The 13,996-nt window shown below is 38.1% G+C and overlaps 1 protein-coding gene across 3 annotated transcripts in view; it reads left to right on the top strand.

Moving 5' to 3' along the window:
* The first annotated feature begins 23 nt into the window (after positions 1-23).
* FMR1 (fragile X mental retardation 1) overlaps positions 24-13,996 on the top strand; it is a 29,814-nt gene continuing 15,841 nt past the window's right edge. The window contains exons 1-7 of one of the 3 annotated variants that reach the window (XM_017819250.1): positions 24-227; positions 8,255-8,307; positions 9,126-9,219; positions 10,267-10,338; positions 10,611-10,759; positions 11,765-11,858; positions 11,961-12,077. In XM_017819250.1, the coding sequence (XP_017674739.1) occupies positions 177-227; positions 8,255-8,307; positions 9,126-9,219; positions 10,267-10,338; positions 10,611-10,759; positions 11,765-11,858; positions 11,961-12,077 (630 nt within the window). In that variant the 5' untranslated portion in view covers positions 24-176. The remainder of the gene's footprint in view (positions 228-8,254; positions 8,308-9,125; positions 9,220-10,266; positions 10,339-10,610; positions 10,760-11,764; positions 11,859-11,960; positions 12,078-13,996) is intronic. The other 2 variants (XM_017819249.1, XM_017819251.1) reach the window with 2 other exon arrangements.

Below are 13,996 nucleotides of genomic sequence, written 5' to 3'. Positions count from 1 at the left end.
CCCCTGCGCTGCCCCCTCCTCAGCCCCGCGGGCGGCCACACCCCCCCGGGCTCGGCGTGAACCGAGCGCCCCCGCCCCGCACACACACACCGCTCCTCCCCCGCCTCCTGCGCCGGCACAGAGAAAGGGAAGGGAGGCGGCGCCGCCGGGCCCGGGTCTCCCGCACCGCACACAACATGGAGGAGCTGGTGGTGGAGGTGCGGGGCTCCAACGGGGCCTTCTACAAGGTACCGGGGGCTCGCGGCCGGGCCGGGCCCCAGGGGAGGGAGCGCGGCCGGGCACGGGAGGAGGAGGAGGCGGCGGCGGCTCCTCCTCCCCGCGCTGAGGGAGCGCGGAGGCCCCGGGGCAGGAGGAGAAGGAGGAGGAGGGAGAGCGGGGCAGGGGCGAGGCCGCGACGGGTCCCTCGCGGTGTCCGCGGGGAGCGAACGGGGCCGAGGGGACGCGAGGCCCGTGAGGAGCCGGAGCGGGGAGGCCTCGGGCCTTCCCCCCTTTGTGGGAAGGGGAGCCCCGGGCCGCCCTGCCCCGGCGCTGGGCGAGGATCAGCGCCGGGATGGGGCATTAATTGCTAAATCCTCAGCTTTTGTCGCTACTTAAGGAAAGTCGCTCCGGCCGTCCGGGTTTGCAGGAGAAGCTGCACTGCTGGAGCACGGCCTGCACGGCGGGGAGGAGGGGGGACCTGGGCAATACACATTCCTGGTAAAACGCTGTGGAGGACTCCTGCTCCTGATGCCATGGCAGGGGTCGGTGACTGCTGATGTTAAAGAGACCGTTGCTTCGCCAAATATATCTGTGCTGAGTCGCTAAATACGTTTAATTATCAAATGTGCTTCTTACTGAAGCTACTTAGAGGCGTTCCATGTTTATTTCCAAGCCCTTGTGCTTAATAAAGCCGTCAGTGAGCCTTGAACATATGTAACGAGCACTTATTATGTTTATTAATACCGTGTAGTGTTGTGTGGCTTTGCATGATTTGGGTTGTGTTAATCAGCTTGTTAATAGGGGTATAATTTGTGGTTTTACTCTAATCGCAGGAAAATAAAATTCAAGCATGGTGGGTTTGGGCCTACAATCATTGCCTGTTATCAACACACCAGAAGCAGCCATGGATGGGTTTCTGCAAGTCTCTCGTGGTTTAAATGTTCCTGGGACTTTAAAAATTGGGCCTAGTTATTGTGCGACATCCAATATTTATGTTAGCAATGAAGGAACAGGTAGAATTTCACACTCGGGTGTTCCTGTGGTGAGCCAGGTAGATATCCAAACGATACAGTTCCAACACCTCCCAGTGTTTCTAAGAGAAAAGACCTCTTAAAAGCTTATTTTTAAAATATATGTGATCTTATCTCTTTCTGAAAATAATACCTTTTTTTAAAAAATATGTATGGTACAAGTCCAGTGAGGATGGTAAATAAGCATCCTGTGAGTTCCCAGTGCTGTAGTTGAAGTTCTAGATCTGTGTATGGCTTCCTGGAATTAAATAATTTAGCACTTTCAAAAAATCAGTTTTACAGTTTTAAAGGTACAGTATTCGCTCAGAAAGAAAGATAAGGAATAAATTTGTTGCACAGGACAGCTTTTATTTAATGAGGCTTTTATCAAATTCCATGAGAGTATTTACACAATGATGTGAAAGAGATGATGGTAAAAATGACATGGTGCAATCTTTAGTGACAAATATGACTGAAGAAACTTGGGAGAATTGGAAGCTTCTATAACTTTTATTGTTTATGCTGAATTTTGGCATCATGGGGCTCTGTGCTCCTGTTGTATAGGTGAAAGTTTTGTTTGAGCATATGTTCATGGAAGCTTATTTGTGATAGTGTATCCAGGTTATAGCACAGACTTTGCCTCCAAGTTGCATATCACATTTGCCTTTGAACTTTTAGAAATTTTGACATGGGAGGTTTTTTTTTTCTCCTCTTAATCTATGAGAGGACTTGGTTAAATTATCTGAGGAGACAAATGGGCACAGGGATTTATTGGTCTTCACCTGTATTACCTCTCTAGATAGAGCATCACACTTAAGATAAATGCAATAATTCTAAAAAAAAATAAATACAAGCTGTTGAGTTTCTTTAAACTCATGCAGAAATGTTCAATGTCAACCAGCAATTTTCCACTAGTCATTCTAATTAACAGTTTTTTCTTTTGTCATAATGTCTGAGTATGACTCTGTTATAAAGTAATTTATCTAATTTTTTTCTTTTGAGTTTTATGCCCATTTTGCAGTTGGGGAATTTGGTTGTAAAAAACCAATGTTGACCCAGCATAGCAAGAAATATGCAATGATGTCAAGTGTGAATTTAATTGCAAGATGATTTTATTTATTTTCATTTTAAAAGTTTCTTTAAGGAGCCTCCTGAGAAGCATTTTAGAGCAGTAGCACTTCAAACAAAGCAAAAGCAAACCATTTATTTTAGTCAATCTCATGGTTTACTGATAAGTTGTGAAGATTTCTTTGGCTTTGAATAATTCTGAAGGTCTCAATCAGAACATGTAAATGTTTTGGAAAAACACCCCTCTGTCTTGATGCTGAGATGTGGAGGGGAGGAGTATGAGGCTGTTGGAGTCAGGAAGGGGCTAAGTGGCACAAGGAGGCACCTAATTGCTTCTTTGAGTTTTCATGTCCTCCTTGCAGGTCTCTTGGAGGACCTGAGCATTTTTGAGTGTACTCAACAGCATCTTCATCTTGACAGTACCAAACTGGTGCTTAATGGTCACCTAAGCCCTGCTGAGGGTAGTAAACCAGTCTTGTCTAACCTCCACGTAGAGGGATCGCATTCCACACAAAATGCAGGAGGCGGTTTGAGGATGCATTCAGACCCAGATTTGAATTAAAATTTCATACCGGTCAGGTGCTCTGTGTTTCACGGAGTACTGGAGTGTCTTGGTGTCACTGCTGTAGTGGAGACTAGTTCTTTCTGAATGGAATTAAAGTATTGCTTGGTGAATACTTCATACTTTGATGATTTATTTTTTTTTTCTCCTTGCCTAAGATGGAAAGTGCAGTGCAGTCAGTGGGCATGATTCAGGAATAATTGACAATCTGGTACCTGGAGATGCTTAGTCATGATTTGCTATGTGGTTGGGCCCAGAATCCTTGGAAAAAAAATGTTAGATTCCCTCACTTATTTTGTGAAGTCTGATCCCACAAACCACCAGGACTGTGAATCCAAGGGGAGGAAACTGCCTTTTTGCAGCTCACAGCCAAGTAACTAAATCTCAAAGATGTGCACTCTTAGGGCATTTCTTTACAAGTCTTTTCTTATATAGGAGTAGTAAATGGGGTTTTGAAGTTCTTATCTCATTCACAGAGGACTATTAGACAGCCTTTGTCTAATCTTTTTGGAACTGGCTTTAGATATTTCCCTCTAAAAGGGGACATGCTGGATGCCTTTCCAACATGGAATTGATTTTTCTTTTCCAGTTTGGGAGTGATTCTCTTGTGTCCTCTGCTAAAGATGGAAAGTGTGCTGTTTATGAGGCAGACAGTTTTGGAATGGTGTTTGTTGTTAACATCTATCTGTTGTTTGTAACCCAATTTTTGCCACTTCTTGCTCTATAACCTTGGGAAAATTTTCCACTTTTTATCCCAGTAGTTTCAGCGCTTTGCTGTTGTTTGCTGGGGTTTATAGATAACTCCATTGAAGCTGCAACTGATAAAATCATTCATCTTTATTACTCCTTTATTACTCCAGGTCTCACTATTAGCAACTGTTCCTTTGGCCTCCCATGGCCCTCTGTGTCCATTTTTTCTTTTCTTTCCTTTTACTGTTCCATACAGACGTGTCCTCAGCCAGTGTCTCCAGTCTCTGTGTACCTTTGTGAGCCTGTCTGCTCAGTCCTTCTGAGGACAACAGCCTCTACCCTTTTCCCTCTCCTGGTGACCATTTCTGTGACTATTATTCTTTCCCTATTCTGTTCCTTTGTATGTCCAGCCTTTCTCAGATTTGATTATCCACCGAGTTCCCTTTTGACATTCTCCTTCCAACAGGTATGACATGTTCAGAACTGTTATGCTAACAGTAGATGCACGTTTGTATCAACGTAGCTTTTCTTTATGTTAAAAAGCATATTTTCCCTACTTTCCCTCCTTACAGTTAATTATCTTCCTTTATTAAAATGGTTGACAATGCTCACATCTGATGATGTGAGCAGACTTTAAAAAAAGCAGCAAAATTTCATGGCAGCTGGAGCCTTTATTTGTTCCTTTGAAGTGTCTGTTATTCCATTTAGTACAAAAATAACAAATATGTTAGTGTTTCCAATAATTATTACTTTTTTAACAAATAATTGTTAAAATTTAGACTGTATCTTCAGCAGATAACCCTTCTTAGAATGTGAATGCCCATGTGTTTGAGAAATGCCACATTGTAAACTTTTTTACTTAATTATGTCTGAAACATGGAGAGAAATGAAATGGTTTATGTGACTAAAAGTCAAATTTGGTGTAAAAAACTTATCACATTTGATTTTTTTTTTTTCCACATTAGAGAAGAAAGATCAACCTTTGCCATTGTAAAATGTGCTTCTGTTGACAGGTTTTTTTGTGTACTCTTATTTGATATTTCTGATATTAGCAATAGTGGTATCTCAGCTGTTGCATCCTTTCACTGTCCTGTTCTAAAACCATCACAGCCACTGTTCTGTCCCTTCATGGAGGTGCATTTCAAACTCATGTATATGCACCTTTATGTTTGAATTTCTGTGCTTAACTTATGTTCTTTATTTAGAAAAGGCTGATGAATGATTATTGTACTTTTTGTGATACTTTGTGTGAGATCAGAGCCTCTTCTCTGCCTCTGCTGACATCTGGGGCTGGCCTGGCCTGTGTCTGTGAATTTGGCTTGTGGTGTCAAACATTGCATTTCTTTTTAGCATTGTGTATAACTTCACATGTATCACAGAACTGAGATAACCAAACAGTTCTGATAAACATTAATTTTGGTTTTTCAAAGGCATTAATATTTAAATATTAATTTTTTTTAAGAAAAACTTAGAAATGTTTCAGAACTTTCCTGTTTGTGCTTAGAAGCGTGAAAATATAGAGTGCTGGAGAGTCCAAATGCATTTTATGTGCTACAGATCTGTTTAAATATTTATATTGGAGGAAAACTGACATAATGCTGTGATACTTATCACATCAGTTTTTCATTGTCTGTATCTCTGATATTTTTCTATGTCAGAAGAAACTTAAAAACAAGGAAAACCACCTTTCTATGGTTAAATGGGATTAGACAACCAAATATTGATGACTATTAACAGTCATTAATATGTTTTGTCTGGTTGTTTTTAAGCATAAATATCACATGGAGGTGCCCAGAAGTGTTGCATATATTACATGTTTGAAATTAGATATTTGGCAAGGCATTGTTCACTTTGTAATTAATTAAAAATTTATTACAGTGAACTTTTCTAATTTTGCAAGACTATAAATTAAAAGACAAGCTGCGAGGTTATGACATCAACTTTTTTGACCAGGATGGAGTGAAAAATCAGGTATTTGTGTGGTTGACTCTGCTGAACTTGATATAAGAAATTGTCAATTTGTGTTTTTCCCTGGCAGTGTCTGTAGTGATGCTGTCTGTGTACAGTCAACAGTTATCCTGATGTTCTTGGTTCAGGATACTCCAGGTTCCTGGGTTGTAACCAAAGGAATGTGGAAGAACTGTTTAAGAAGAACTTAAACAGGAGAGTGTAGTTCACTCTGCTTTCAGCCAGCTTTGTGTCTCAAATTTTTGTTTTATCCAGATAACATCATTACTGAACTGTTTACAGGTCCAGCCTACTCTTCAGCTTAATTTATTTGTGGCACAGGGTTTACTTATTAATGGTACATTTTAGCATTATCACCTCCAGTCAGGTATATTGCTGCAGTCCCTGGGATTCTGCTCAAGATGGATCAGATGCTCTCAGTTCTGGATATGTGATGTAGTCTTGCTTTTAACTGCTTTGCTTGTTTATTTTTCTGTCATTTCCTGGAATTTTTTCAGAGTGCTGTTTAGAGCACCTTTTGGTGTTTTCATGACTTCTCCCAAAATGTCTTTCATACAAGGAAAGGGGATTTATTTGTTTTTTTGACATTTTATGAATGTGAGAAAACTGTTACCAAATTCTTTCTCAGGGCATGGTTTAGTGTTACTCTTACCTGTTTTTCTCAAGGCTACTAAGTGTTCCTGGTATCATTTCTGTTGAATTTGCTTTATGAAGTAATTTCTGCTTTTGCATACTCAAGTATTACTGATAATGCTCAGCCCTATCCTTTTCCAGTCTGTGGCATGAAGGAGCCATACCTGATACTTGGTAGTGATCACATTATTTGTCAGGAATTAAAGGCACCTCTTTCAGCTGCATCTGTAAGAATAGGTGCTTCTGAGGTGCACGTGACAGATTGGAAGAAATGTGGGTGAAGCCTTTTGAAGGTGATGTGTGTGATGTTGTGAAATGAGTCAGGACTATCACTGTATGGTTCAAAGGCATATCCAGTTGTGGAGTTTTCTTACAGAATACACAGTAATAGGAAACATTAGGTAAATGTTCAGTATTGGGGAGTTCTGTTGCCTCTTTATGTAAAAAGCATTTCTGTACTACTATCAACGTGATCTTGAGATGTGGTCCTAAATCTTCTTTATATCATGTCATTGAAAAGTGTCAGGTGTGCTTATAATCCCCTTTGAAGGAATATCTTAGAATTTTGAAATAAATAATTATGAATACTTACAGACTGTTCTAAGTATCCTTTGGTTGCTAGCAATAATAAAGTCTTGTTCTTGAGAGTATTGAGGGGGGAGCAAGGTGTAAAGTAACTTTTTGCTGTTGTCATTGTGGCTTTGCTTTGACTTCTCTTCACTGTGGCATTAGTGCTGAATGTGTCTGAGTGATGACACTCATGCTCATGTACCGCTTAATTTTAGTAAAACCCATTCTTGGAATTCTCTGTCAGCCATCAGGTGTTGCTCTTCTTTCATACTGAGATACTGCTGCAAGTTGGGAAATACTTTGGAATACTTTATAAAGCAAAAATACCGGAAGATTTTTTTTTTTTAAACTTTTAGATTCCAAATGAGAAAGAAACTTTTACCTTCTTGTAAGAGATAATATCTATTCTTGTTTTGGAAACGTGGAAGTGTGAGGGTAATAAAATGTTCCACACTTGATTTACTACTTCTTCTACAGGAACAGTATTTGCTGCTAACTTATTTTCAATTTACTGAGAATTGTTTGATCTCCTAGGATGGATTTCATTTGGTAGAACAAACTTTTATACTTACTTTTGCTCATGGGCTTTAATCTACCTACCATGCAAGGATATATTATATGTGTACTAACAGAGGAATACTCAGCACTTCACCAGTTTGTTTCAGAAGTTCATGGAGATGCTTTAAAAAATAAAGAAAAAAACGCACAATCTTTTCATCCCTGGTTGACCTGTGGCCTCCACCATTTGAGGCTAATAAAAATATTTTCATTGATAAATCCCAGAGTTCTTTGCTGTTTCTTGCTGTTCTGTAGTTGGGAGTGGGGGGGATGTTCAGAGTTTAAAGCTGAAAACTAATCAAACAAACATCAGTCAGTTGGGTGTCCAAGGCAGGAGGAACCCTGTCAGTGCTGAATGGTAGTTTTATCCTCTGTCTGTGGTGGCCTGGGGGACAACACCACTGTTATCTGTGCCCAGGAGAAAAAGGAAGGAAGGCTGAGGAGCATTTATCTAAAGTTTGTGCACTACAGAATCACTGTGATGAAGTAAATGTGGGCAAAACTCTGCTGAAATGGATATAGATGAGTTTTCCTAATGCAATATTCAAATGTGTTTTGAGGTAAAAGAGAGAAGAGGTAGAACTTAGAGGTTCTGTGGGGTTTTTTAAGGAGTACAGGTGTTTAATTTTTATGCCTGTCTATACATAAAAATGTGATTATAAAATCAAACATTTTAAACTTTCCTTATGAAACTATTCAGAGTGCTCTTGTTGTTTCTTAGTAACCTCTCCTGTTACTTCTCAAAAGTAGGAAGAATGTATTCATAGCTTGGGCATTCTGTTTGTGTATCAATATGCTGGCAGTCACAAACCCAAGGAGGTTATCAGCTTTCAGGATGTGTTTTGTGTAAGTCTACTGCAAAATTAAAAAGGCTGATTTGAAAGCACACTTGCATTGTGAGTTTCAATATTTGTGAAAGGAAAGTGTTATGGAGGTTTAAAATTATTTTTTAACATGTCCACAAGCATACCATAATTATACCTTGTTTCCTCCACAGGCATTTGTAAAGGATGTGCATGAAGATTCAATAACAGTTTCGTTTGAAAACAAGTAAGTGTATTGCTGGTGTTATACCTACAAATGATAGAGTATCAACCTTGCATTTGATTAACCTAAATATGACTTTGAGTAGCATTTTTTAGATACACTAAACTTGCTGTTTGGCTGTTTTAGAATTAGGTTCAGTATCTACTATTTTGTGACATTTCTGTATAAATGGTTTTAATGATTTAAATACTTCTAAGTACAAAACTGGGAAAATAAGCATGTTCTTGAATTTACATGATGACAACCCATGTTTGAATAAGTCAGCAGTTGTCCCATGATTGTCTCTGTCTCACACGAATGTCTTATTTTAGTTTTAGCAGATTGCATTATTACGAAAATTGTTGTATAGATAAGTGAGGAATAGCAGTTTTCTAATCTATAAATCAAATTTATCCAATCTCTATTAAAGAAACTGAAAATTGAAACTGTATTCAGACTGAATCCTGATCAAGTTTTCATAATCTGTGGTAGAAACAAAGACAAAGAACATACAGGCTTGTTTTGAAGGAGATGTCCAAATGTGTTATGGAATGTTTAACCTATGTTTCTAATGGTGGTATTAAGACCTATTTAATTGTAAATAGAGTAAAAACTGCTGCTGGGTGATTTGAAAAGACTGCAGGTGACATCAGGGCTTCATTTAAGATGCTTAATGGTCACTTAGATATATTTTTCTTATTACGTATACATTGGATCACATTAGTATGCATAGAAGGTCCACAAAGTTTCAAAAGTAAAATTAATGGGTTGCAGATGTTTCTGATTTCTGTTTATGAAGAAAATGAAAATGTTTAGGCCATTCACTGTGTTTTTATTTGTAGCTGGCAACCAGAGAGACAAATACCATTCCATGATGTGAGGTTCCCTCCACCTGCAGGCTATAACAAAGACATCAATGAAAGCGATGAAGTAGAGGTGGGTATGTGTGTGTGCTCCAGTCACAACACCTGCTCTGAGAAGTGAGAGAACTCGGTGTGAAAAATGTCAGCCAGGCCACTGGAAGGTTTGCTTCCGTGTTATGTGCTGTCAGCTCCTTTGATTCCAAGTACTACATGAAACACAATGTCAAGCACATCATCAAAACCAGATTTTGACAGCTGTGAACCCCACAAATTCCATGTACCAAAAGAAACCCATGTGGAATTCCGTGTGCCTTGACCTCCATGCTGAGTTACAAACATGATCACTGTTTCATTGGTTACAGATCAGTCCTTTATCAGAACTGAATTAATTTAGAAATAGATGCTGGGCTGTAGTTCTTCAGCTGTAAGTTAATAATGTCTCTGTTAGTAAAATTTCATGCTGAACGAGATAATTTGCATTATACGTGTGTGTACATAAAATATAGAAATATATGTGTATATGTAAATAATTACGTGTATACATAGATTGGCTTTAAAGCAGCACATACCTAAAACCTCCTTATTTTATAAAATTATAGAATGTGTAATTAACTCAAAGAGAACTTTCAAGATTTGCATGTTTTGTAAGTTTATTTTCATTTGAAAGATAAGAAAATAGCAAAACTTATTTGATATGATTGTGGCTGTTATGATATATGTGCTAAAGAAGTGTAGCTGTGTGTCCTCTCTTTCACCCACTGGTCAGCAGACCTACACACAATTAAAAATACTGTTGATTAAATATTAACAGTTGTAGAAGCCTGAATTATCTCTCTTTGACTGTATGCAAGACTGAAGCAACTAATGCCAATAGATTGGGTACAATATTATTTATCTGTACAATCTTGCATACATAACTTTATCTCCTGCTTGTATTATCAATAGATAGGTCAGCTGTTACCTGTTTGCTGTGTGGTGCTTGGAGACTTTCTGTACTAATGTACTGTGTACTTTACGTACTAATACATTCTACTGGATTTTGTTCCTGTACAGTTCCTGATCATATTAGTGTCAGCTTTTGTGATGTCTTTTAAGAATGTAATGTATGTATTTTGTTTAGGTTTATTCCAGGGCAAATGAAAAAGAACCCTGCTGTTGGTGGTTGGCTAAAGTGAGAATGATAAAGGGTGAGGTAGGAATATGCATATATACATATATATTTTATATTTATTTATACTTGATTTTCCCATTGTTATCTATTTATATATTGATGTGCATGGTGTTTTTAACTAATCTCTCTTCATCTCCCATCAGAGATTGGGACAGTTGCAATTACCATTAACCTCAACCTGAAAAGTCAACTTTGACTTGTGCAGTTAACAAAAGTACCTTTTCCTTAATAGCATAATGCTCACTCTTGTTATAAAATGTGTGGCTTGGATGATTTTATTATTTTTATATCAGTTCTACGTAATAGAATATGCAGCCTGTGATGCTACATACAACGAAATCGTCACAATTGAGCGCTTGAGATCTGTGAACCCCAACAAACCCGCAACAAAAGATACTTTTCATAAAATCAAACTGGCAGTTCCCGAAGATTTAAGGCAAATGTGAGTACAAATGTTTCTTTATAACTTTTTTCAAAATGTAGGTGACATTTGGAACCTGAGACAAGAAGGAATAAAGATGCTTTTCACCACTCCAAATTAATTTTTTTAAATTTTCATGTAAGAATATAGAAAATACAAATGTTGACATGGTTATACTTGAGAAATAGATAATTTTTTAAATTACAATTTAGTCTTGGAGGAGGAAATGCTTTCTTGAAGGTTTTAGGGTTTGTGTGTGGTGTAAGTTAAGATTTTTATTCTTACAGCTGTTCAGTGATATGCACAGATTAATGTGAACTTTTGTTGTTCATGTCAAATTAATATGTCAACTTTTGTTATTTCTTGATGGCTCTGGGAATAGCTGTAGAGTAATTAAACCTCCCAGAGTATGATACAGAACAGCTAGTTTTCTCATAGAGGGTGGACATGCTGTTCTTGTGTAGATATAGCTCTGAAAGTCAGATTAATATTGACTCCCCTTGTTTACCTTCAGATCACTTTCTGCTTTTTTTGAGATGCATGTTATTGCTTCAGTGTGGAATGAACTATAAATTCAGGTTAGACTAAAAATTTCTGCAGTTGGTGTTGTAGTACACAAGTTCACAAAGTAGCAAGTGGACAGAGGAGGCCTGGAGAAGCCAAATGCAGCATGAGATGAGCACAAGAATGCTGCAGTGGTTACAATGAAATCACATGTACTGGTTCATGATGGGTTTGAAATTTTGGTCTTGCTGATGTAGCTTTTTAATGTAGTTTTGTTTAACTTGTCATTTCATAGATGTACGTACAGAAAATTTCTGAAATATTTCGAATCCTACTCACATGAAAACAAATGAAAGAACAATGAGTAAAATAAATAATAAGGAATGAAATAGCACCTGCACTAAAAGGGAGAGCTTGGAGAATCTTTATTTACATTCTTTGTGTTAAGGAATTAATCTTTTTGGCTTTTAACCAGAAATGCAGTGATGATTATTTTTAACTCTGTAGCATTTTTATTCCTAGGTGTGCCAAAGAATCTGCACATAAGGATTTCAAAAAGGCAGTTGGAGCTTTTTCTGTAACATATGATTCTGAAAACCACCAGCTTATTATTTTGGTAAGTATCTCACTGTACCATTGGCAGTGGTTTCTTTCAAGAGTTCATAAGTAACCCACTTTGCTTTATTACTAATTACTGTTTTCTTTATTACTAATTTAGTCAATCAACGACGTAACAACGAAGCGGGCAAACATGCTGATTGATATGCACTTTCGAAGTCTTCGCACCAAGTTATCCCTGATACTGAGAAATGAAGAAGCCAGCAAACAGCTGGAGGTATGTTGGTTGTTTTCCCTGAAGTAATTGGAGTAAAACAGATGATAAAGAAAACCTTCATGCGTTTCTTAGCTGGTAGGACTTGCATTGGGGTGAAATAACGGCGATACTGGAGGTGTGAAACAAAAGGCAGGTGGAGGTGTCATCCAACAGATGTTGACAGTTATAGGGCCTGTTCTTGCAAAGGCTCATTTTTATCAGCAGGATTTTGGGGGGGGGTGGTCAATACAAGTGCATAGACACATGTACACATACATTTTTTTCATAGTTTGAAGCAGAAAATAATTAGCCATGATTGCATGAGTAGTGCCACCTATTTGATAGCTTTAAAAATAGATAGTGAATATGTCATAATAGTGACGTGGACTAGAACTGGATCTAGCAAAATAACATAGTGAGACTGGTGTTGGTAGAGTGTACGAAGGGGTAGGTTCATCTATAGATAAAATGTTAGGAAATAATCTACAGCAGATACAGCTTCTGATATTCCTGTGACTGGAGAGTGGGTGTTGACTGGCAAGAAGATTGAGTCATACTTGTCCATGGGTTAAAAAAAAAAAAAGGAGTAGGCTAGGAAATAAGGGGTTCTTTATACATCAGAATTAACATTTCTTTATGATTTTTCTCCTATCTACAAATCAGATAAAATAACATTTCTGAAAACTTTAGATTCACTGTCAAGAACCAGAGGTACCACTCAAACTACTGTAATTCAGTTTTATATGGGTGTACAGCAGCAGTGTTACTGCAGACCCAGGTTTCATCCCCCCCCTCCATCCCAAGGGTTACATCTGTTTGGTTTTAGTGTGAAGTGGGATGTCATGTAGTAGTTCAGGCCTCTTGTATCCAGTGAGTGTACTCACTGTTACAAGAAGTTCTCGGTTCTGTTGTCCTGTTCTTAGTCTCCTGATTTCTGTGTTTCAGACCCAAGTTTGTTTTTGGTCTTGATTTTTCTTAATACCGGGAAAGGTCCAATTTTTCCTCATTGGTGTTGCTTATTGAGCACCCCACTGTAGCTCTTCAGTAATCATTCTTCTTTATCTTCCTGCAGAACTTAAAATTGTGTGGGCAGTTTACCTCTTGAAGTGCAAAGTATTATTTTGGAGGTGGGAAGAACAACAGCCTCTTTAGAGCTAATTCTCTTTACATGCCCCCACAAGTGCATGCACCAACAACTGTTGTCATTGATTCCTTTCCCAAACTAATCTTGAATTCTTTTTGTCGTTGTAACACTGAACCTTTCTGCTGCTGTGAAGGTCTCGAACTCTATTTGGTTCTCACTAGAAAACCATTATTGAACTTCAGCTTCTACCTAAGCAGTGCTTGAATGAAGGTTGTGAGACAAATATATACAGTTAAAATGTGCATGACAAAAGTTGGCTGATATTTTTTCATTTTGGCATTTGTGTTTCTTGTAGATAGAATAAATATAAAACTAATTTCATCCAAAGCTGAAAAGAAAAGCTTCAGATAGTAGAAATCATAGTAATCATAGTCGTGATTTCTATTGAGACACAGACATAACAACAGACTGCACATGTCCATCTGCAGAAAAAATATTTAGTGAACACTTTGGGCTTTACTGCATTATTAATAGCAGTTCACTGTTTCCATCTAGTAGACCTTTTTCTGTGTCTCGTACTCACTGAACATTAAAAGTCTGCCACTTTTTTTCTTCTGACTGTTTTACCTTTCCTGCTTTCTGAGTCATTATCACTAGACCAGCTCCTTTTGTTCCATTGGTGATCTTTTTTTTTTCTGTTGTACCTTTTTTCTGCATATTGGCTTCTTGACTTGCACGGCTCTAATTCTCAAATGTGGCTTTTAGAGCATCAAGTAAAATAACTGATTACTTTTTGTTTACATTCTTTCCCAGTGAGTCTGACTTAGTTCTTTTTGTTTGGTTTGGGGTTTTTTTC

This window comes from Lepidothrix coronata, unplaced genomic scaffold (genome assembly GCF_001604755.1).
Source record: "Lepidothrix coronata isolate B3197 unplaced genomic scaffold, Lepidothrix_coronata-1.0 Scaffold73, whole genome shotgun sequence".
NCBI lineage: Eukaryota > Metazoa > Chordata > Aves > Passeriformes > Pipridae > Lepidothrix > Lepidothrix coronata.
This window is presented reverse-complemented; position numbering and strand designations above follow the sequence as displayed.